The sequence below is a fragment of the Capsicum annuum genome, chromosome 10, assembly GCF_002878395.1.
Source record: "Capsicum annuum cultivar UCD-10X-F1 chromosome 10, UCD10Xv1.1, whole genome shotgun sequence".
Lineage (NCBI taxonomy): Eukaryota > Viridiplantae > Streptophyta > Magnoliopsida > Solanales > Solanaceae > Capsicum > Capsicum annuum.
Genome location: NC_061120.1, coordinates 2,559,707 through 2,583,630, shown reverse-complemented (window position 1 = coordinate 2,583,630; position 23,924 = coordinate 2,559,707). Strand labels below are relative to the sequence as shown.

Below are 23,924 nucleotides of genomic sequence, written 5' to 3'. Positions count from 1 at the left end.
CAATTCTTTAAATCAGCACATATTAATTTATCAGAATCTTTCTCCTCCCACACATAGGACTCTTAAGGATATGCTTAGAAGTGAAACTCCTTCTTCACATAAGACTCCTTTTTCAACTCAACTTGCTTTCCCTTATCATCAAGTGTTTGAATCAAATTCAACTTGTTTCATTCATATTGTCATTCATCAAAACTTCAAGGTTCCAACACTTGCAAAATTGTTGGAACAGGTACCGTCCGAATTAAAATGCATGATGGTATTGTAAGAACTCTCAGAAATATTAGATGTGTTCCTGAGTTGAAGAAGAATCTCATCTCTTTAGGCACTCTAGAATCTCTTGAGTGCAAATACACAGGTGAAGGTGGAGTTCTTGAAGTCTCTCGAGGTGGACTTGTGGTTATGAAGGCACGTAAGTCTGGGACGCTGTACATACTGTTGGGATCTACTATTACAGGTGTTGCTACTGGTTCAATTTAGATGGAGACTCATCTGATTCTGACATCATGGAATTTTGAAAGTCCTTTGAGGCTTTGTGAAGAAGGTGGAGCAAATTTACTATATTAAACAAACTCAGGCCAAGGTGGAGATTTGTAATGTGGCCTTTTGTTTGTTTTTTGGATTCACACTTGGTCAAACAAAGTTGCTACCAAGCACTTGCAAGATAAATTTGTTTTCTTGTCAAATTTGGTTGGCAAAGTAGTGTGTTGATGTCATTGATGACATCAACGCAGGTTTGTTTTGTGCCTATAAATAGAGTCATTTCCACCCTCTTTGGAATATACCATTTAGAGAAGAACACCAACATTTGAAGAAGATTTAGTTGTATTAGTTTTCTTTTTTGTAGAGAGTATTTGTGAGAGAGTTGTGTTGTGAAATACTTTCAGTGAACCTCTTTTTTGGAGTGATATTTGTGAGGTTATTTCTTGGGTATTTGGGATATTAGAGTATTTAATTACTCTAATTTTGTACTCTCTTTTGTATCTTTGTACTCTTTTGTTCCGTTGGTGTTTAGTGAAGTTGCTTCTCTTTTGGTTGTGGACGTAGGTCAAGTTGACCGAATCACGTTAAATTTGTTTTTGTTATCGTCTTCAAACGATTACTTTGTTTAATTCCGCACTATCCGGGATTCTCGATCCTAACATTTAGGAGTGTGTTATAGTTTTGTTGTGTGCGTTCATATTTTTTGTTTGTTATACTTAGAGGCGAACAGGATTTAAAGTCTGGGGGTGCACTAGTATTGTCAACGACGCGCGACTCAAAATGTGTTGATCGCTCGCCTCGTTTAATGTGCAATTTAGGTTCTGATTCGTAAGATATACTTTCCCTTGTCAATGAGCCGGGGGTCTGTCGAAAACAGCGTCTCTACTTTATCTGAGGTAGTGATATAGACTGTGTACAATTTACCCTCCCAGACCTCACTTTGTAGGAATACACTGAGTATGTTGTTGTTGTTGCTGTATTTGAAAACAAAGTACTTTCACCTTTATTCTTAGCAAGAACAAGGTTTACATTATATGGTGTTTTTGCAACTTTGAAGTCCAAAGACGTAGAACTTCCAAGTACCATTTGTAGAGAATAGCAGAAGAAAGGAATATTAAGGAAACCTTCTGCTAGCCCAAGATCGTTAACTAAGATCGAATGATTCAACTAAGGAAGAGGAAGCTATGCAAGAAAAGCTTTGTTATAAAAGAAGACTTCTTGAATTGGATTGTTTTTTGGGGTTAGTTACAAATGTACAAGACCATCCCTGTTTATACTAGTCTATGGATGATTATAGGAATATTCCAGCAAACTTTGTCCTCTACAGTACTCTTGAATGTTTAGATAATTCTTCAAGATAATTATCTATGTATCTATACTAGTACATTCTAGAACATCTATGCTATTCCAAAAAAAATCATCTTTAGCTTTTTCACACCATTTGGATATTATGATGTTAAGACAATGTCAGACCTTGCGGAGTCTTGTGAATCTTAATTCCCAAAATTAGATTGGCAACTCCAAAGTCTTTTATATCAAAGTTACTAGAAAGCATGTGCGTAGTAGCATTTATGTTAGCAATTTCATTACTCATTATTAACTTGTCATCCACATATAAGCAAACAATTGCACTCATTAATCTTGAAGCCATTTTACTATTGTTTGGGTGCTTGTTTTAGCCCGTAAAGAGACTTGCAAGTCGACACACCTTTTGTTTTCGGGGAACTACATGAAAAGAGCATGTCCAAGCTAAGAAGAATCTAAGTTTTACATGATGTCCTGTGTTCCCAATTCTACTGAAGCAAATCTTAAACTTGTTAGTTAACAATCTATAGGTTGGCTTAAGTGGTGCACTTGAGACACTATGCGGCCAAGGATACGGAGCAAAAATGTACAGAATGTTGGGAATACATCTTCAAACATCATGCATCACATCGTTTTTCTTTTCTGTGGTGGTTTCTGTCATCTGGTGGTACTCTGATATGATTTTGATTTTACTTCATCAAGATCCTGATATAGCTAGAGAAGCCGGCGTGTTCTTGAGGTTCCTCATACCTGGATTATTTGCATACAGTTTTCTGCAAAACGTTTTGAGATTTCTTCAGGCACAGTCGATCGTCATGCCTCTGGCTTTCTGTTCAGTGGTGTCTTTAGTTATCCACACTGGGATTGCCTATACCTTGGTTCATTGGACAGGTCTTGGTTTTAAAGGAGCACCGTTAGCGGCTTCCATTTCGTTCTGGATCTCATTGCTCACGTTGTGCCTATATGTGCTTTTTTCGAAGAGATTCAACCATATCTGGAGGGATGGTCTCTCGTTCGAGCCATTTCATCATATCTTTACAAACTTGAAGTTGGCTTTGCCCTCAGCTGCCATGTTATGGTAAGAATTAGCTGTAAAGTTTGCTATTACGAGAAGAGTTAACTTGTACATTCAGAAATATCAACAGAGTTTTTTATACAAAGGCAATTACAGGCAACTAATCATAATCAGTTTTTCCTGCTTGAACTATCATCAACTGTTTATCAAAACATACTATATTGGTAGTTCAAGTAGGAAACTCGCCAGGCGCACTTGATAGTTAAATCCTTACAGAATAGAAGGCGTTGTCATCCAAGTCGTACTGATAATTTCCTTATTTGATGTATACCAGCTTGGAGGACTGGGCTTTTGAGCTTCTTGTGTTATTGGCTGGTTTGATGCCAAACTCAGGAACAACTACTTCTGTGGTAGCTATGTGGTAAACTTCTGTCTTTTTCAACAACACATTTTCGTGATTTCGAAGTTGCTGACACCAATTATTATGGTTTTTGACCTTCCAGTGTAAATACTCAAGCCATAGACTACATGATATCTTACGGTCTGAGTGCAGCTGCAAGGTAATTTGTTACTGATACCAAATACAAATGTGTAAAACGTCGTTTGGTAGTTGGTTAGAGTTACGCAGGTATTAGTGATTCTTATTTACTTAATTATGTTTTGACATGCAGTACTAGGGTGGCGAACGAGTTAGGAGCTGGAAATCCTGATAAAGCTAAGCATGCTATGGTTGTTAGCCTCAAGCTATCTGTTGTTCTTGCCATTGCAGTTGATTTGGCTCTATTGTTTGGCCATAATGTCTGGGCTAGCCTCTTCAGTGACAACGCGGAGATAATTAAGGAATTTGACTCCATGACACCTTTCCTCTTGATCTCCTTTATGTTTGATTTCATTCAAGGAATCGTATCAGGTTAAAGTTTGACTTCTTCATGCCAATTCATTCCTTTTTCCTCCCTTGAGCCGAGGGTCTTAACGGAAATAGCCTCTCTATCTCCCTAGGTCTGTGTACACTCTACACTCTTCAGATCCCACTTGTGGGATTACACTGGGTATATTGTTCTTGTTGTTGCCACGCACTATGCGTGTGTGCACTCGCAAGCATGAGACATTACTTTTAGTTTTATAAATTCTAAAAAAGAAGTTGTAAATGAATTGATCAGGGGTGACTCGAGGATGCGGATGGCAGCATTTGGCTATGTGCATCAACTTGGCAACTTTCTATTTCATCGGCATGCCGATAGCCGGCCTCCTTGCTTTCAAGTTCAACCTGCATTCTCAGGTAAACTGTTCATAACGATTGGAACTAGTAACCTGGAAATTACAACAGGTGAAATTATTTCGATAATATAAAAGTTATTTACACTGTCAGTACGTGTATTTTGTTACTCTAACTAAGTTCGATATTGATTTGCGGAAAAATATATGATGCAGGGTTTATGGTTGGGCTTGATTTGTGGTCTAGCTTGCCAATCTACTGGCATGTTTCTACTGACGTTGATGACCAAATGGGGAAAAGTACAAGTCTCAGCAAATAGCAATAGAGAAAATGCAATTTTGGCTTAAGTTAAGCCGTGGAATTAGTCGAGGCGCGCGAAAGCTGCTCGGACACCACGACCATTAAGGGTTTGTTTGTATAGCGGAAAACATTTTCCAGAAAGTGTTTTCCAAGTTTTTCATGTTTGGTTGTTAAAGAAGTTTGAGAAACATTTTGTCTAGGAAATCAATTTCCTTACGAATGAGGAAAATGACTTCCTGGATGGAAACACGGCAAACAACGTCTGCAATTAATTATGAATAAATTACTTATTATAAATTTTTGGCTAAAACTATTTAATTCCGTTGAATACGTACCTAGAACTCTAGATCCACGGATGAATAGCCGGACAAATTTATTGTTTAGTTTTTCTTATCACTATACACGTTAAATGGCCAAACACGCTCATTAATTTGGCACGATCATTCATTTTGACACTTAAAGTGGACGTTGTTCATTTTAAGCACATAAAGTAGCCATAAATTGTGTCATTTTGACACCTTTCGCTGACATGACAAAGTGAATGTAGAACACTCGCTTTCGGGGACTAGTCTCCAATTACCAAGTCTCCAATTAAAAGAATGGGACAAGTGAGTCTCACAAACTTATCCCTTAAAAAAACTAAGGTCCTTGAACAACTGAGATTGTTGTTGGACAACTACATTAGTTGTCTGAACAACTTTCCGTAGTTGTTGAACAACTCCTCTCAATTGTCGAACAACTTGCGCAGTTGTCGAACAACTTGCGCAGTTGTTGAACAACTTTGATAGTTGTTCGACAACTCGCCTAGTTGTCGAACAACTACTAAAGTTGTTTTACAACTGGGACAAGTTGTTGGAACGAAAAAACTTAAAAAAAAACAACTCAAAAAGCTTTGATCTCCCAACTGCAACACATTTATTATGAGCATTTCATCTCAATTTATGTGATGCAGTTTAAATTTCAAGAGTCAAACAAACAGTTTAATTTTGACAGAGGGAGTAATTTTGAAGGAAGATTTTACTCCATTCGTTCACTTTTATTTGTCACGTTTCTTGTTTCGAGAGTCAAACTGCATGTCTTTTTTCATCATGTTAATATGAGAAGAATTGCAACTTATATCATTTTTCATATAATTTTCAAACATCTAAATTTGCAAAGGGAAAATGCTCAATTATACCATTGAACTATCAGAAATGACTCATTTATGCTATCAGTTAAAAGTTTAGATCATTCATGCCATCGCCGTTACAAAACTAACTCATCCATGCCATTACTTTTTAACGGTGGGTTTTCAAAAATAGCTTTGCCACGTGGCCTTTTATTAGAGGTTCATGTCAATAATTAAAATAAGAGAAAAGACTCAAATATGCCATTAAACTATTAAAAATGACTTATTTATGGCATCGGTTAAAAGTTCAGCTCATTCGTGTCATCGTCGTTATAAAATCGGCTCATCTATGCGAAAACTTTTTATGAGTGGGGTTTCAAGAACAATTTTGTCACGTGGCCTTTTATTAGCGGTTCATGTCATTCGTGCAACCGCCGTTATAAATCAGCTCATTCAAGAACTTTTGAGGCTTCTGTTAAGCGTAACATTTATAATGATTTAGAATCAACAAGAAACAACCAAAGGATATACACTAATCACTGTTTTTTCTGATTAGAAAAATAGTTGTTGTAGAAAAAAAATACTTTAATGGGTATGGGTTGGATTATGTTAAATAGATCGGTTCTTTTTAATGGGTCTAAGATATTTTGAAATTAATATTAATTTATTTTAATTAGTGACGTGTACCTCTAATAAAAGGCCATGTGGAAAAACTATTCTTTTGAAAATCCACCGTTAAAAAGTAATCGCATGGATGAGCTGATTTTATAGTGGCGATGGCACGAACGAGCCAAACTTTTAACTGATGACATAAATGAGTCATTTCTGATAATTCAATAACATATTTAAGTCTTTTCCTTTAATTGTTTTGGCTCATTTAATTAATGAAGTGGACAAATTATTGTTGACCACATGTACTAAATGTTTTTTCCAAAAACCACCAAATTAGACTGTTTAAAAAAAATTAGCATGAATGAACCTTTTTTGTAACGTCAATGGCATGAATGAGCCAAACTTTAAACAAATGACATAGATGAGCTTTTTCTCAAAGTTCGATCGCATATTTGAGCCTTTTCCCAATTTTAAATTAAAAATACTCCGATTTAGCTTCAAAGTTTAGTCAAATTGACTTTTACAAAGCAAAATATGACAAGTAAAAATGCACGGAAGGAGTTGATGAAATCTTTTATGTTTTTCTGAAGTAAAATTTACATATTTGACAACTATACAAAAAGTATTATTATAAGTCCCAATACATGAAAGATTTGATCAGAAACTGTCTCTCTACCTCCACGAAATAATGACAAGGTCTGCATGCACTGAGTACGTTGTTGTTGTCTTCGTCGTGGTTGTAATTAGAGAAAGACTAATCAAACAGTCACTGTTATTGCTTTAACACACACAAAAAACATGTATGTCGGTAGGTGAATAAGATGGAGGAGAACAACATAGTACACTTGAACAAGAATAAAAGTAGTAGAGGAATATGGCTTCTGAGGGTTGTAAAAATCCCTGCCGTTACAAATGTACAAAACCATTTCTATTTATACTCGTTCATCGATGGTTCATTCTACTAGATGCTTATTCAAGAGAATAGCCTGAGAAATTCTAGAAGTACCTGTGATATTCCAAAAAATTATCTTTAACATTTTTTCACAAGGTATCCCGTGAAATTAGTTAAAGTGTGTGAAAGCTACCCGGACACCACGGTTATAAAAAAGAAAAGGCATAATATATAAATAGGAACTTTAACTTGACATCAAATTATAACTATGACCTTTAACTTTGCTCGTGCATAAGTGGGCTCTTTAACTACACAAAAACTGAATAAAAAAAATACTCCAATCCTACCTGACAAAATGCGTGATTACACTCAAAATGACGCACGTGGGAGTAAAAATTGAAGCCCCCAACAGTTTAAAAAAAAGTTTAAATGACTATTATACCCTTAATGAATCCTTTATATATATATATATATATATATATATATATCCCTTTTTTACAAATCAAATTCCCACTTTATTCTCTTTTTATTTTCTCCGACAATTCTAAGAAAAATTAGAAAAAGTACGATCAATTATCTAATGCTGATCTGTTTCTCCTTAAGACGATGGTGTATGCTTCATTTGTATATCCGAAGAGCTAAAAGTTGTAAAAGAATTGTGCAATTTCATGTTAAACGACTTCTATTTTGTGAAGCTTCAATGGAAAATTTCAATAATTTTTTTTTAATTGAAAGGGAATAAGAGATGAAAATTTTGTAGGCTTTTCATTGAATTTCACATCTTTTTCTAAATGAAGCTTTCAATTTTCATTGGACTTGAATGTTATTTTAGTGAAAGCAGCCTTTAATGAATTATTTTTTATTTTTGTTAAAGAAAAAAATCTAAATAGTAATGCATTTGTGATAGTGGTATATTAAGTTTTTTTTTTTTAATATCTAAAATCTATTTGTATCTTTTTAATTAGGTGGCAGCATTTGGTTAGAGTACTAGTCCACGTAGGAGCGATTTTTACGTATATGTGTTGCAAGATTGAAGTATTTTTCTGTTCAGTTTTTATACAGTTAAAGGGCCTACTTGTTCACTTGCAAAGTTAATATCTAAAATCTATGTGTATCTTTTTAATTAGGTGGCAGTATTTGGTTGGAGTATTAGTACACATAGGAACGATTGAGTTTCACGCATATGTGTTACAAGACTGAAGTGTTTTTTGTTCAGCTTTTGTATAGTTAAAAGACTTACTTGTACATTGACAAAATTAAAAGTCATAGTTATAATTTAATGTCAAGTTAAAGGTCTTGTTTATGTATTATGCCAAAAGAAAAAGCCTTGACTGGACATTGATGGGCTTGTTGGCCATTAAGAGTTTGTTTGTGTAGCGAAAAATATTTTTCAGAAAGTGTTTTCCAAGTTTTTCGTGTTTGGTTGTTAAAGAATTTTGAGAAACATTTTCTCTAGGAAATCAATTTCCTTACAAATGAGGAAAATGACTTCCTGAATGGAAATACGACAAACAAGGTTTGCAATTAAGTTATTGGATTCTGAATAAATTACTTATTATAACTTTTTGACTAAAACTAGTCAATTCCATTGAATACGTAACTAGAACTCTAGATCCACTGATGAATAACCGGACAAATTTATTGTTTACTTTTTCTTATCACTATACACATTGATATGTAAATGGAAAAAGGGTCAAATATGATCCTAAACTTTGCAAAAATGTTCTGATATATCCCCTATTACAAGTTTAGCTCACCAATGTCTTTGTCGTTCAAGTTTTGGCTCATATATACCTGTGTTTCCAAGTTTTGACCCATATATACTCATGTTGCCGCTAATATCTTTGCTGGAATTTCCCAACACCCCCTTTTTTTTTTTTTAAAAAAAGAAATTATATTTATCACGTCACTTTTTAATTGTCACATCACATATAATTAAATTCACCCCTTCTTCTACACATTAAACATCCGCCGAATGCTATTATCTACCTCACAATCTCTTTGGATTTTCTCTAATTTGTCGAAACTCCTTTGCTGTAATTTCAGATTCTTGTGTAATCCCAAAAATCATCAAGTAAAAAATTGAAAAGTCAAGAACACTACATAAAAACTCAATACACAATCACGATAAAAATTAAGAATTAAAGTACTTACCAATTGCAAATTATTTTGAGTATCATCACTCGACTCCATCTTTCGCACCATCTTCAATTTCAACAACACGGATAAGAAGAATAAGAAAAATCCAAGTGAGAAATTGGAATATAGAAGTGTAAAAGAGGCAATCCATATAGAAACATCAAATGTAAATTGTTAATTAAGTGGATATTTTTTATATGTATGTATGTATGAGAGGAGCGGTTATGCAAGAATCTAAAAATAAAATAAAGGGGTTTCGGCCCAAAGAGATCGTGCGGTAGATGAGAGTATTTGGCGGATGTTTCATGTGTAGAAGAAGGGGCGGGTTTAATTGTATGTGATGTGACAATTAAAAGGTAATGTGGCAAATATAATTTCTTTCAAAAATAAAAAAAAAAGGGGTTGGAACCAGTAAAGCAATTAACAGAAACAGGGTATATATGGGTCAAAACTTGGTAACAGAGATATATATAAGTCAAAACTTGGACAACAAGACATTTGGTGAGCTAAACTTGTATCAGGGTATATCATAACATTTTTGCAAAGTTTAGCGGCATATTTGACCCTTTTTCCTATATAAATTACATCTATTAGATATTCTTAATTTAATCGATTAATTATACAACTATTTAGGTTAATTCTTTGATTAATTAAAAATAGGGGGTTTGGGGGGTGGGTGGGGTGTAATTATAATGTCCTTTTAAGTGAGACGTGGAAAAAAGCAGCAACACAAGATCTGAACATCTAATCATTCCGTCTCAAATTATGTGACACAATTTAAATTTCAAGATTCAAACAAATAGTTTAATTTTGAACGAAAGTTTTTACTCCCTTCGTGCACTTTTATTCATCACGTTTTGGTTTTTGAAGTCAAACTGCACGAACTTTGATCAACATTTTACATGTCTTTTTTCATCATGTTAATATGATACGAATTGCAACTTATATCATTTTTCGTAGAGTTTCCAAACATCTAAATTTTAAATTAATCTATCCCAAATTAGCTTTGAAGTTTAGTTAAATTGACTTCTGCAAAGCAAAATGTGACAAGCAAAAATGAACGGTAGGAGCAGATGAAATCTTTTATGTTTTTCTGAAGTAAAATTTACATATTTGATAACTATACAAAAGGTATTATAAGTCACAATACATGAAAGATTTGATCTTTCGAAAACAGTCTATCTACCTCCACGAGGTAATGGTAAGGTCCGCATGCACTGAGTATGTTGTTGTTGTCGTCATCGTCCTCGTTGGAATCAGAGAAAGACTAATCAAACGTCACTGTCATTGCCTTAACAGACAGATAAAGACATGTTAGAGTGAGTACAATTAGTCAGTGTCATTTCCTTAACACACAAAAAAAACATGTTGGTGGATAAGATGTAGGAAGACATCATAGTACACTTGAGCAAAGAGCAGAAGTAGCAGAAGAAAATGGCTTCTGAGGATTGTAAAAGTCCCCTGCTGTTACAACCAACAGATATCTCATGTAGCAGATGGTGTTCGAAGTTGATCGATGTAGAAGAAGCTAAGCACCAGTTGATGTACGCGTTGCCGATGATCGTAGTGAACGGTTGTTTGTACTTGATCAACCTTGTATCTGTCATGGTTGCTGGACATCATGGGAAGCTTGAGCTTGCTGCTTCAAATCTTGCTAATTCATGGTGCATGGTCACTGGTTTTTCTTTCATGGTATGTTAATGTATCGGCAACTCCAAAGTCTTTGCATGTTGATGTTGATGTTGAAATGCTTGGTTTTTGCATGAAAAAAAAGATAAACAGTAGCTACTTTATTATTGAAATGCTTGGTTTGTGCACTTCTCTTGCTTTAAATCAAGATCAAGTAGCGCTTTTCTACGTCATAAGGCTTGATTTGTAGCAGCGGTTGCTGCAATGAACTCAGCTTCAGTCGTCGACTGTTCAACAATCTCTTGCATTTTAGAGCACCAATAAATACATTTGAACCAAGATTAAAACAATAGCCGGAAGTGCTCTTCATGTCTTCAGACGAACTACCTTAGTCACTATCAGAATACCCCTGCAACACATGCTTCTGATTTGCATAGAACGTGATTCCAAAATTCAGTATTCCCTTAACATATCTTATCACTCTTTTAGCTGCTCTAAAATGAGTGTTAGTTGCACAGTTAGTGAATCTAGATAGGGTTTAGATGCTGTAAGATAGATGAGAAATGCAACGATACTTCTGTAAAGAGTCTCATCTACTTTTTCAGCTTCATCATTTTTGCCAGTGGTGGATTCACGTAGTTCGTACTGGGTGCTTGATCACCCATTGACCCTGGTAAAAGTTTTATATATTTATATAGAAACACAGTAAAAATTGATTATAATGTATTGATAAGCACTAATAGAAAAAAATGGTTGTTGGCTGTTTTGGCTTTGGTGTGGAACTTATGCACTTTGATGCTTGAAGTGGTGTGGGTTCAATTCCAAGTTGCAACACACTTTTTTTTCTTAAAGAAAGTGAGCACCCACAACCTTCAAATCCTGGATCCGCCCCTGATTTTTGCTCAACTTCTCCTTTTGACACATCGTAGTAGTTGTCTCTTTGCAATTTTCCATCCTAAACTTTTTCAAAATGTCTCTTTCGTACTTATTTTGACAGATGAAAACCTCATTTTTCTCTTGCTTGATTTTCATTCCTAGAAAATAAATCATTTCTCCCAAGTCCCTCATCTCAAAAGTATGTTGCATATCTTCTTTAAATTTCTGAACAAGCTCATGATTGCTTCTTGTAACCAGCAGGTCGTCTACATATAGTAAAATAACAATAAGATTTGTTCAATCACCTTTAATGTAGAGAGTAGCTTCGCTGAGACTTTTTTTTAAAACCCAACCGCACCAAATGCTCATCAATCCTATTGTACCAAGCTCCAGGCGCCTGTTTTAGTCCATACAAAGCTTTTTTGAGCTGATACACTTCATTTTCATGTCCTTTGACTGTAAATCCTTCAAGTTGCTCAACATAAATTTCCTCCTCAAGATAGCTATTCAAGAATGTAGATTTAACGTCCAACTGAAACACTTTCCAACCCTTTTGTGCAGTTATAGCCAACAATAATCTGAATGGTTTCTAATCTACCAACAGGAGCAAATGTATCAGAAAAATCAATACAAAAAATTTGAGCATACCCCTTTACAACAAGTCTGGCTTTGTGCTTGTTGATAGAGCCATTTGCATTCAGCTTGGTTCTGAAAATCCACTTCACTTCTATGACTTCCTTGTCTTCAGGTCTTTTCACAAGTTTTCAAGTTTGGTTCTTCTCAATTATGAAGAGTTTTTCCTTCATTGCAGCTCTCCATTTTGGATTTTTGTTTGCTTTCCAAAAATCTGTTGGCTCAAGAACTGATATAAGCCAAATTGCCTCCAGACCTTTCGATGAGATACGTATGATGCTCGAGGTGCTTGATGACTCCCTAGTTCTTTTAAAAGATGCCACATGAAGGAACATTACCATTAAGGAGGGTCAAAAGACTTTGGCGAGGTCAAAGGAGTGCAAAATGGGGCTCGAAAGCCCCTTGGAAGGGTCATTCACCCAAGGCGCTTTGGATCCGCTTTTGATCTGCTCTAGTATTTCAAGAGCGGGTAAAAACAGCCCCTAGTGGGTCTTTTCTTACATTTGGATTGCTTTTGGGCCCTCATTATGTAATATGTAGCCAAAATATAAATGCTTGGTAGATAGGCTTATTTCCTTAGTTTTTTGGATGATATTTTTACATGATGTATTCATGAGATTCCATGGGAGTGTTTGAGTGCTTGGAAAAGCATGTGTTAAACTTTTCTTAGAAACGATGGTTGTAAGGAGGATCTAATCCCCGTTGCGGTCACTGTAAGAGTTAGGTGTCTATTGATAGTCATTAAGGGAGGTTTTAGGATTTGATACATCTTTTGATTTCCCTTTCGGTATCAATTTCTTGTCTATCTTTCTATCCTCGTTTTTCTATCCATCTATCTTTACTTTTCGTGTCTTCGATTTGAGTCCTCGTGGGTCGATTCGTATCATGAACAACTATGTTGCATCACTGATAGATATCAGAGAGTGATCTTGTGGCTCTCACTGGGACAACATCCACCAATTCATCTTCTTTCAGCTGGAGTGTTTTACTTTGATCTGAAAGTAACACTGGTTTTGCTTCTTCCCAGTTCCATTTATTATCCTTCATGAAATGCACATCTCTGCTTATCAGAATTTTCCTTGTATGAGGTAGAAAAACACGGTAAGCCTTAGAAACAGTGTTATAACCCACAAATATTCCAGCTTCCGCCTTTTTATCAAGCTTATCTCTTTTACTCTGGCACATGAGTAAAGCACAAGCAACCAAGCACTTTGAGATTTTTTTAAAGAAGGTGTATATAGTCATACTAGATTTCAAATGGTGTCTTTCCTTCTAATGCTTTTGTTGAAAGCCTGTTGAGTATAAAGACTTAGGTATGAGCAACTTCTGCCCAATACTCTTTTGACAAACACTTCTCGTGCAACAATCATCTAGCCATCTACATTATGGTATGGTTCTTCCTCTTACTAACTCCATTTTTGTGTGGGGTATATAAAGAAGTGAGTTGCTGTTCAATTTCATCTTCTTCACAAAATATATTAAATTGATCAGATGTGTACTCCTTGCCATTGTCGGACTTTTATAATTGAATCTTACAGGCACTTTGAGTTTCAATCCACTGCTTGAATTTCCAAAAGTTAGTGGCAACCTTTGACATGAACGTGAGAAAATAAATCCAACACATTCTCGTATAGTTATCGATGAAAACTATGTAATACTTACTCCCTTTGAGTGACAGAGTTTGGTGAGGATCAACTAGATCTGTGTGGATTAATTTTACCTTTTCAAAGGCTCTCCAGGTTGCTTTCTTGAAAGAAAGCCTTGCTTGCTTGCCAAATTGACAAGTTCTGCAATCTGGTGTTTTGGCTTCAAGATTAGGTGGCCCTCGAACCAGATCTTTCTTTTGTTAGTTCATTACAGCAGCATGGTTGAAATGTTCGAGTCTTTTGTGCCAAACTTGTGCATTGATCTTAGTTGCAGAATAAGCTTTTTGCTCATGATCTAAAAGATTCAATGTAAAGATCCTTCCCTTCATCATTACCTTGAATAAATTTATGCTATATTCACCATTGATTTGACAATGATTGGTTTCAAAGAGAAATTGAAACCATTCCCAAGCCCGGCTATGACGAATATTAGGTACAAAAAACACGTCTTTGATTAGTTTTGTACCCGAGGAGCTTTTAATTTTCACAGTACATTTGCCTTCGGCATAAATACTGTCTCCATTACTAGCTTGTACATTGAAAATTACTGAAGTATCCAACTCCTTGAAGAGATCACAATCAAATGTCATGTGGTTTGTGCAACCACTGTCAATACGCCACTTGTCAGTCGAGTAGCAAGTTGCTAAACAGGTCGCTATAAAGAGTTGCTCTTTATCTTCCTGGTTAGTTAGCTGTGCAGCGTTAGTTTGCTGAGTGTTGTTCTTGCAAATCTTTTGATGGTGTCCCATCTGTTGACATTTCTCCCCTCTTTCCACATTGCTTGCAAGGAGGAAAATCATGTTTCGCTCCCTCATTTGATCAAGGAGAATGAGAACCTGAGTTTTCCTTCTTGTTCCACTTCTTCTTTCCTTTGTTTCCTGGTTTGATTGGACTTTTGCAGGTTGTGCACCCTCAACAGCTCCTTGTTCCTGCAAGAAATTCAATAGTTTTGCCAAACTAATTTGTGACAGATCCTTAGAATTTTTCAACAAGGAAATAGTTGTTTCAAGCCTTCGTGGGACTGGTACGAGAATTTTTTGAACGAATTTAGAATCAAGAAATTCAAAGCCAAGTAATCTTATATTATTGGCAATGTTGAGAATACTCTTTGATTGTCTCTGAATTCTTCATATTCTGAAGTTCAAATTTTCGGACCAGGTTAAGAGTACGCATACCTTTGATCCGTTCATCTCCTTCATAATCTTTCTAAAAGAAATACCAGACCTCAAAAGCTAATTTCAGTGTCATAATCGTGACAAAGATTTCATATGAGACTGCAACGAATAACATTGTTCTAGCCTATGATTTTCTTGTTTTCTTTTCCTTGTGATTCTTCACCTGTGCTATGGTTGGATTAGTAGGAAAGGGAGGAACTTCGTAATCCTCCTCAACAGCTTCGTACAGATCATTTGCCTCCATATGTGCCTCCATTCTTGTTGCCTAGACATGATAGCCTTCACCTTTGGAGACAGGTGGTGCTAGTGCAGTGAAAGGAGTTTCTGAATCTATAGAAGAAGAAAAATATGTTTTCCTTAAATGCAGGTCCCTCAAGAAGAGAGCTCTGATACTATTTTGTTAGAGTTTTAAACTTAATTTCAACTCTTAGAAACAAAAATAAAGGCACAAGAGAACAAAAACTTAATGCAGAAAGATTTGATTTTTCACTAAACTGAATTGGTGCTTAAATACAGGAAAAATGCAACAACTACAGCCTATAATTAAGAAACTACTTTGCTCATGATTCCATGATCAACAAAATCCTAAAAATCTTAACAGCTAACTTCTGAAAAACAACAACCAAGTTAACAGAACATAAAGCTGGATAATGTCCAGCAACTTTTCTAACTTTTACTGCAGTAATTGAGGCAATTAATCAACAAAGCCATTTTATTACATTGTATGGAGGGAGCCTTGGAGTAACTGATAAAGTTGATGCCATGTGACCAGCAGGTCACGGGTTCAAGCCTTGGAAACAGCCTATGGCAAAAATGCAAGGTAAGGCTGCACACTCTTGTGGTGGGGCCCTGCCCCGGACCTTGCGCATAGCGAGAGCTTTAGTGCACCGGTCTACCCTTTTGTATGATCAAATTTCGCATGCTATTGCTTGGGTGCTTGTTTTAGTCCATAAAGAGACTTGCAAGTCGACAGACCTTCTTTTGTTTTCGGGGAAATACAAGAAAAGAGCATGTCCAAGCTAAGAAGAATCTAAGGTTTACATGGTGTCTGGTGCTCCCAGTTTTACTGAAGCGAATCTTAAACTTGTTAGTTAACAATCTATAGGTTGGCCTAAGTGGTGCACTTGAGACATTATGCGGCCAAGGATACGGAGCAAAAATGTACAGAATGTTGGGAATACATCTTCAAACATCATGCATCATGTCATTCTTCTTTTCTGTGGTGATTTCTGTCATCTGGTGGTACTCTGATATGATTTTGATTTTACTTCATCAAGATCCTGATATAGCTAGAGAAGCCGGCGTGTTCTTGAGGTTCCTCATACCTGGATTGTTTGCATACAGTTTTCTGCAAAACGTTTTGAGATTTCTTCAGGCACAGTCGATCGTCATGCCTCTGGCTTTCTGTTCAGTGGGATCTTTAGTTATCCACATTGGGATTGCCTATGCCTTGGTTCATTGGACAGATCTTGGTTTTAAAGGAGCACCATTAGCGGCTTCCATTTCGATCTGGATTTCATTCCTCACGTTGTGCCTATATGTGTTTTTCTCAAAGAGATTCAGCCATATCTGGAGGGATGGTCTCTCGTTCGAGCCAGTTCATCATATCCTTACAAACTTGAAGCTGGCTTTGCCCTCTGCTGCCATGTTATGGTAAGAACTAACTGTAAAGTAGGAAACTCACCAGGCGCACTTGATAGTTAAATCCTTACAGAATAAAAGGCGTTGTCATCCAAGTCATACTGATAATTTCCTAATTTGATGTATACCAGCTTGGAGGAGTGGGCTTTCGAGCTTCTTGTGTTATTGGCTGGTTTGATGCCAAACTCAGGAACAACTACTTCTGTGGTAGCTATGTGGTAAGCTTCTGTCCTTTTCAACAACACATTTTCGTGATTTTGGAGATTGAATTTTAGTTGTTTACACCAATTATTCTGGTTTTTGACCTTCCAGTGTAAATACTCAAACCATAGGCTACATGATATCTTGTGGTATGAGTTCAGCTGCAAGGTAATTTTGTTACTTTTACCAAATACAACTGTGTAAAATGTCGGTTGGTAGTTGGTTAGAGTTATGCAGGTATTAGTAATTCTTATTTATCAAGTATGTTTCAACATGCAGTACTAGGGTTGCAAATGAGTTAGGAGCTGGAAATCCTGCTAAAGCTAAGCATGCTATGTTTGTTACTCTCAAGCTATCTGTTGTTCTTGCCATTGCAGTTGATTTGGCTCTATTGTTTGGCCATAATGTCTGGGCTAGCCTCTTCGGTGACAACGCGGAGATAATTAAGGAATTTGACTCCATGACACCTTTCCTCTTGATCTCCTTTATGTTTGATTTCATTCAAGGAATCGTATCAGGTTAAAATTTTACATAGCTGCAATGCACTATGCGCCATGACTTCTTCACTCCTGTTAATTCTTTCTTTTTCGACCCTAGGCAGGGGTAAGGTCTGTGTACACTCTACCTTCTCTACCTTCCTCCGGGTAGGGGTAAGCTGTGTGCACGCTCTACCCTCTCCAGATCCCACTTGTGGGATTACACTAGGTATATTGTTCTTGTTGTTGCAACGCACTATGCATGTGTGCACTCGCACGCATGAGACACTACTTTTAGTTTTATACATTCTAAAAAAGAACTTGTAAATGAATTGATCAGGGGTGACTAGAGGATGCGGATGGCAGCATTTGGCTATGTGCATCAATTTGGCAACTTTCTATTTCATCGGCATGCCAATAGCCGGTCTCCTTGCTTTCAAGTTCAACCTAAATTCTCAGGTAATTGCTCATAATGATTGAAACTAGTAACCTGGATAATATAAAAGTTTTTACATTGTCAGTATGCGTATTTTGTTACTCTAACTAAGTTCGGTATTGTTTTTCGGAAAAATATGTGATGCAGGGTTTATGGTTGGGGTTGATTTGTGGTCTAGCTTGTCAATCTACTGGTTTGTTGCTACTGACATTGATGACCAGATAGGGAAAAGTACAAGTCTCAGCAAATAGCAATAGAGAAGATGCAATTCTGGCTTAAGTTAAGCATGAATTCATCACAGGTTACTCAGGGGCGGCTCAAGCAAATGTATGGCTTAAGACCAAGATCAAATGGAGGCCTTAAGTTTTTAAGAAAAAATAATTATTATTATGAATTCTACTTTTAAAATTATATAATAGCTTTCTTCTTATAATTATTTTTTAATTAATAATATAGTCAATGCATTAATTTCTTGAGACATAGCACTCTCGACTAGATATATCAAGCTCATTCTAAATTCGTTTTATATAAAAAGTTTTTTTTTTCTACAAATAGTATTTAATAATTTTTTTAAATCTGTAATCTATTACTATTATTTTAAAAAAATGAGGCCCCTTAAATTTGGGGGCCTAAGGCGGCTGCCTTTTTTCCGAAAGGGTAGAGCCGCCCCTAATGTCACTGGTGGGCTTGTTGGCCATTTGAGAAACATTTTGAGGAAAATGTCTTTTTGAGAGGAAATACGGCAAACAATGTCTATAGGCATCATTCAACATTGATTGTCTCTTTCCCACCCTCCAACACATCTGTCCCCTACCATTCCCTCGTAGCTCTCATCCCCATCATGCCCATACTCATACTTGATATACTCGATACCCCACCTTCCTTTGTATTTGCGTAGATTATATACAAAATGATTTTTAGCTAAAATTTTTTGCTTACATATCAAACACAACAAATGTACGTTCTATTTTAAGATGACGTTGATTTTATTGACAACAAATGTATGTTTTATTCCAAGAGGATGTTGTTGATTTTGAATGACAAACAAGAGTAGGGCTTCTAAGATTAGGGCGTGGCTAGTTTCGATTTTAAAAAATAGTGCGATGTACTCCAAGAGGACGTTGCTGATTTTAATTACCGAGAGACACACGTTCTATTACAAGAGGACGTTATTGATTTTGATTGACTATGTCGAATGTGCTGGCAGATTGACAGAATTTGCTCCACAATAACTGGCAGGTTTCAATCAAATCTTCTCCACAAATCAGCTTACAGATTTGACTGTAATCATCTCCTGTAAATATGGGATAGCATGTATCATAGGAAAATATATTATTTTTTATTCTAGGAAATAGATTAGGGGAAATCCCTTCATTCAAAAATCTCCCAAGAATCAGGATTGATTAGTTTATTATGATCTTACTTTTCTCTTATAAATACTGTACAATTCTATGAATAAAAAATATATTTTTGCAGTATCTAAACTTTCATGGTATCAGAGTGGGAAGTTTTCCTCTAGTATCACATGAAAAAAATAGCTTTCCAAGGAGATCATCTTTCTGGAACATCAAAAGAAGACAAAAAGTTCTTCTCTAGAAGTTCCTACAGAAAATATGATGACTCAAGGAGGCAATGTTTCTCACATGTTCTTCCAGTTAACTTCATTTCTCACATGTTCTTCCAGTTAACTTCTCATCGATTAAACGGGAAGAACTACCTGGAATGGGCACAGGCCGTAAAGCTTGCAGTTGATGGTTGCGGAAATTTGGGATACCTGACTGGAGAGACGAAAAAGTCGAAAGTCGGAGACCCAAAGATGAACATCTGGAGATCAGAGAATTCACTCTTGATTGCCTGGTTAATAAATTCCATGGAACCAGTTATAGTTTAACTTTATCTTTTTTTACCTACTACTAAGGATGTTGTCACGACCCGATTTTTGAGTCATGATGGCACCTACCATAACCCACCAGTAGGTAAGCCGACATCATAACCCGGAGCTAACGCAAAGGGTTACCTTGGTGGAAACGTCCAACACGAACCCTATATAGGAACACAATACAACAACAATACTCCACAAAATAAACAACTAACATTCGAATACCAATCCCATGACCTGATAGTATAAGTACAAGAGCAACTCTAAATCCGACAACAAAAATTACAACTCGAAGTCTAATAAGCTTAAATAGTCTTAAATGATCTCATACATTCATCTCGAATACAAAAGACAAAATAAGGATAGAGGGGGAAAGGGCAACTCGAACTCCAAGAGCTCACCCTATCTCTTGATGATCAACATGACACGATCTCGACTCAACGCCGGCAACTAGAACTCGAATTTGCACCAAAAAGGTACAGAAGTGTAGTATGAGTACCAAAATACGGGTACTCAGTAGGCATCATCGGCCAACTGAGCTAAATTATAATATAAGGAAGATATAAGGTAAGACAATAACTTAAAGTCAAAGTATAGGATTGAACCTGAATCTTCTTCAATATCACTATATAAATACTAATCAACTAGATCAATAGTACGACATTTCAGATCCGCATATACCATAACTTTCATACAACATGAGTAATCATTTCAGAAGCGTAAAACCGTGTAAATATATAATAACAACCATGCATTTATGGTAATCAACACCAACAATCATTAGAATATAAAGCACAAAAACTTACCACGACGTCCCATACCATCGGGAAGTACGTAAAAGAACACAACCAAGAACTCGTCACGGCGTCCCATATCACCGAAGAGTACACCAAAAGAATACAATACAAGAACTCATCATGACGTCCCATACTACCGGAGAGTACACCAAAAGATCAAACCAGCAATATATCAAGGCACAATTACACTTTCACTTACCCAAAACCGCTGGTCCACATTCCCACCATGGCCTCTTACTGAGGTCTACAATCATCATCAAAACCGCATTTATATACAACGAAATCTAAATCACCATAACATAGCTATATAGTCAGTTATTCTTTATTTCATTAATGAACTCCAAGTCTAGTCTATATTAGCTAATCACCAAATCCATGAAGCACTAGTTTACAAGTCTTATAGTTTACTAATCATTAAATAAGGAAAAGCTACAAGTTACCAACACCATTATTTATTCATTTATCTCAAAGCCATTATCTAGTTAGCAACCTCATTATATAAGTCGTCATTTAAGCCACCACGACGTCATATGCTAGAAGTCAACTTAATAATTCATCATACAATCCTAAGACCAATATCATTAGGCATATTATAACCTTAAGGACTAGTTTGCATATTTTAACCAAGTAAGATCCACCAACTATTTTACTAGGTTTCTAGCGCACAAGTCATAGCCATTTATTAGAAACAACTAGTTGTCACATAAGCCACTTTACTAGGCGAAATTCTATGACATAACCATTTATTCAAGTCAAGGAGATTACTAAGTGAGCCCTTAATTTTACACATGATTATCCTATCAAGTGTAATTAACCCAATCTTTAGCCTAACTTACCACTAGTTACTAATTAGAGTCAACAACGGTCACACCCCTTATTTAGTGATTAGTGACAAAGAATGAGTATCAATTACCACGAAAGACATCATGTCTCGAGTACATCAACGGTTAGCCACACACGACATAACCTCACATATATACACATGCACTTATATAAAGTTTCCCCACATGGCATCATAACATCATTACCTCTTCTGGATTCACCAGGTATCATCATAACATCTTTACATCTTTCGAATTCACCGGGTATCATCATAATATTAACATTTCCTCCGAATTCCCCGGGCATCATCATAGTATTAATATTTCATTCGGATTCACCGGGAATCATTATAGTATCAATATTTCCTCTGAATTCACCGGGCATCATCATAGTATTAATATTTTCTCCAGATTTACCGGGCATCATCATAGTATCAATATTTCCTCCGAATTCACCGGGCATCATCATAGTATCAATATTTTTCAAGACAACAACATACACATATATATGGCCCAAATCAATAAACATACACAAGTTCACAATAATTGAGTAATAGAGATGTAAGATATATAAACCATCACACTTTATTAGTAGTCATCATCATGATGTGTGAGTAGGAGAATAAGTATGAGTAGCTATATGATATACACAATTACCATCTTTCCATGGCTATCCATAACATGGAAATAAGACAACTAATCAAGTATACACATTTTCCAACCATCGACCTTATTCATAAACCGACAATTGGGTTTAACCCTTATAATCTCAATAACGTATTTTAGACGCTCATCAAGTATCAAGGTTATCAAGGAGTTACATAGTTCAAGCTTAAGGTGGGTCAAGTCCCATTTCTAACTCCCAATAATACTAAAGTCACTTCTGCAAGACTAGCTTCTACTTGGATTTAGGCTAGGTTATATAAGTCATACCATAAGGGCTTATCAATCCTTACTAAGCCTATAGGAGAAATCTTCTTAAGTATTCTTCCTAAGTCAGCCCAACACCAAGGCTATTTCATAATTAAGAAATAACTAGGTCAAGATACCTTTAAGGTCATTAAACAACATCATTCTCATCTAGTAGAGCAACTAAAGTGTTCTCATATTATTTATGAGACTATACGTAGAACTATCCAAGGTTCTAAGCTAAAGCTCAACAATCATACTTTTACAAGAACAACCTATGAGAATCAACTAATCCCAAGCATCATCATTCAACCATTTATCATCTAAAAACCGTCCAATTTCACAAGATATCAATAATTATATTACAACCAAGCTCAATCTAACTACGGGTAAGCGTAATCTACCTCGAGTCCAATTGCTCACGAACCAACAAGCTTTGTCTTTCCTTTTCTTAAAGTTTCTTCTACCACGAGCCAAGCTATCAATAACATAATCTAAGCACCACTACATAAACAACAACACCCATTATTGCACCATTATTTCATGGGTCCAAAATGACACCAAACCCCTAAATGGGTCGCACCTTCAAAAAATGAGTTTCCGGGACCAACCCATTGTTCAAACATCATTAAGGAGCTATAACCCTCAAGAAATTTGAGTAAATTAATCACATTTGTGGAGAAAATTGAGCCTCAAAAGTCTTAGGGCTTTTAGGTCTAGATATCAAGAAATTAATACCAAATTTTAAGGAATCTTACCTTAGATTTGTAGCAAAAATGGATTACACAAGTTATTCAAGCTCCTAATCAACCCACAAAACTCACTTTTAAGTCAAAATTTTTTTATGGATGCTAGGGTTCTCAAACAAATGAATAATGCCCCCAAAAATCGGCCTAAAGGGCCTTTTATACGAGTTTAAATGGGCCCGCAAGGTCAAAACTTATTTTTGATCTTCCAAACTCATTCAGACTCCGTTTTTCGCAAATGAACTATGTAATCCCGCTAAATTCAACATTTTGGACGCATTGGTGAATTTGGATTTTCCATACAAGCTCATTTAGGCCACTTGTGGGTCCCACACTCATATATTTTGATTTTTAACTTTTTTACTAATAGGTTGAAATGACATCGGGTGTTGTGGGATTTGTGTAGACACGTGATTTCATCCTCTTAAAGTTCAATTTTATTAACTTTTACCCATTTTTTATTTTATCCTACCGTGTACCCTTATCCATGTTATTATACCCTCACAAAATACAAAAAATAACAAACTCCCTAACAAATTCTATCCTATCCTACCCCTACATCTTATCCTAACAACCTATCCAATCAAAACAAACTACATCACACCCCACCCCTACCCCACCTTAATACCCCACCTACCCTACCCCAATACCCACCCACGTGACCTCTCACAGCATATATACACTCCATTCTCACAATCACAAAAAAGGGGGAAGGGGGGACTCCATTATTTCTTTCTTTTCTTTCTTTGATTCAACACATAGACACCCATATTCAACACAGATAGAAAGCAGACACATGATCGGAGAGTGAATTGAAGAGAGAAACAGCGGGAAGAAATTGGGAGCAGGGGAGCTCCGGCGAGGGAGATAGAGATTGGGATAGTCGAGAGAGAGATCGAGAGAGTGAAAGTCGGAGAGATTTGAGAGAAAATTGACCGGAGAGAGAAAAATAAGAGAGAATCAGGGACAGAGAATAGAGAGTCGATTGGAGA

The 23,924-nt window shown here is 36.1% G+C and overlaps 2 protein-coding genes across 2 annotated transcripts in view; both read left to right on the top strand.

Annotated features, from left to right (window-relative positions):
- Positions 1-4,613, top strand: part of LOC107845470 (protein DETOXIFICATION 18) — an 11,300-nt gene extending 6,687 nt beyond the window's left edge. Inside the window, exons 2-7 of the mRNA XM_016689820.2 lie at positions 2,316-2,863; positions 3,135-3,221; positions 3,304-3,360; positions 3,472-3,710; positions 3,961-4,079; positions 4,232-4,613. Coding sequence (XP_016545306.1) covers positions 2,316-2,863; positions 3,135-3,221; positions 3,304-3,360; positions 3,472-3,710; positions 3,961-4,079; positions 4,232-4,363 — 1,182 coding nt within the window. The 3' untranslated portion in view covers positions 4,364-4,613. The remainder of the gene's footprint in view (positions 1-2,315; positions 2,864-3,134; positions 3,222-3,303; positions 3,361-3,471; positions 3,711-3,960; positions 4,080-4,231) is intronic.
- Positions 4,614-10,429: 5,816 nt separating this feature from the next.
- LOC107845469 (protein DETOXIFICATION 18-like) lies at positions 10,430-18,260 on the top strand. Its single transcript, XM_047398405.1, has 7 exons — positions 10,430-10,759; positions 16,132-16,679; positions 16,799-16,885; positions 16,980-17,036; positions 17,148-17,386; positions 17,685-17,803; positions 17,928-18,260. The coding sequence occupies exons 1-7, from the start codon at positions 10,502-10,504 to the stop codon at positions 18,003-18,005; spliced, it is 1,386 nt and encodes a 461-aa protein (XP_047254361.1). The 5' UTR covers positions 10,430-10,501; the 3' UTR covers positions 18,006-18,260.
- The last annotated feature ends 5,664 nt before the right edge of the window (positions 18,261-23,924 follow it).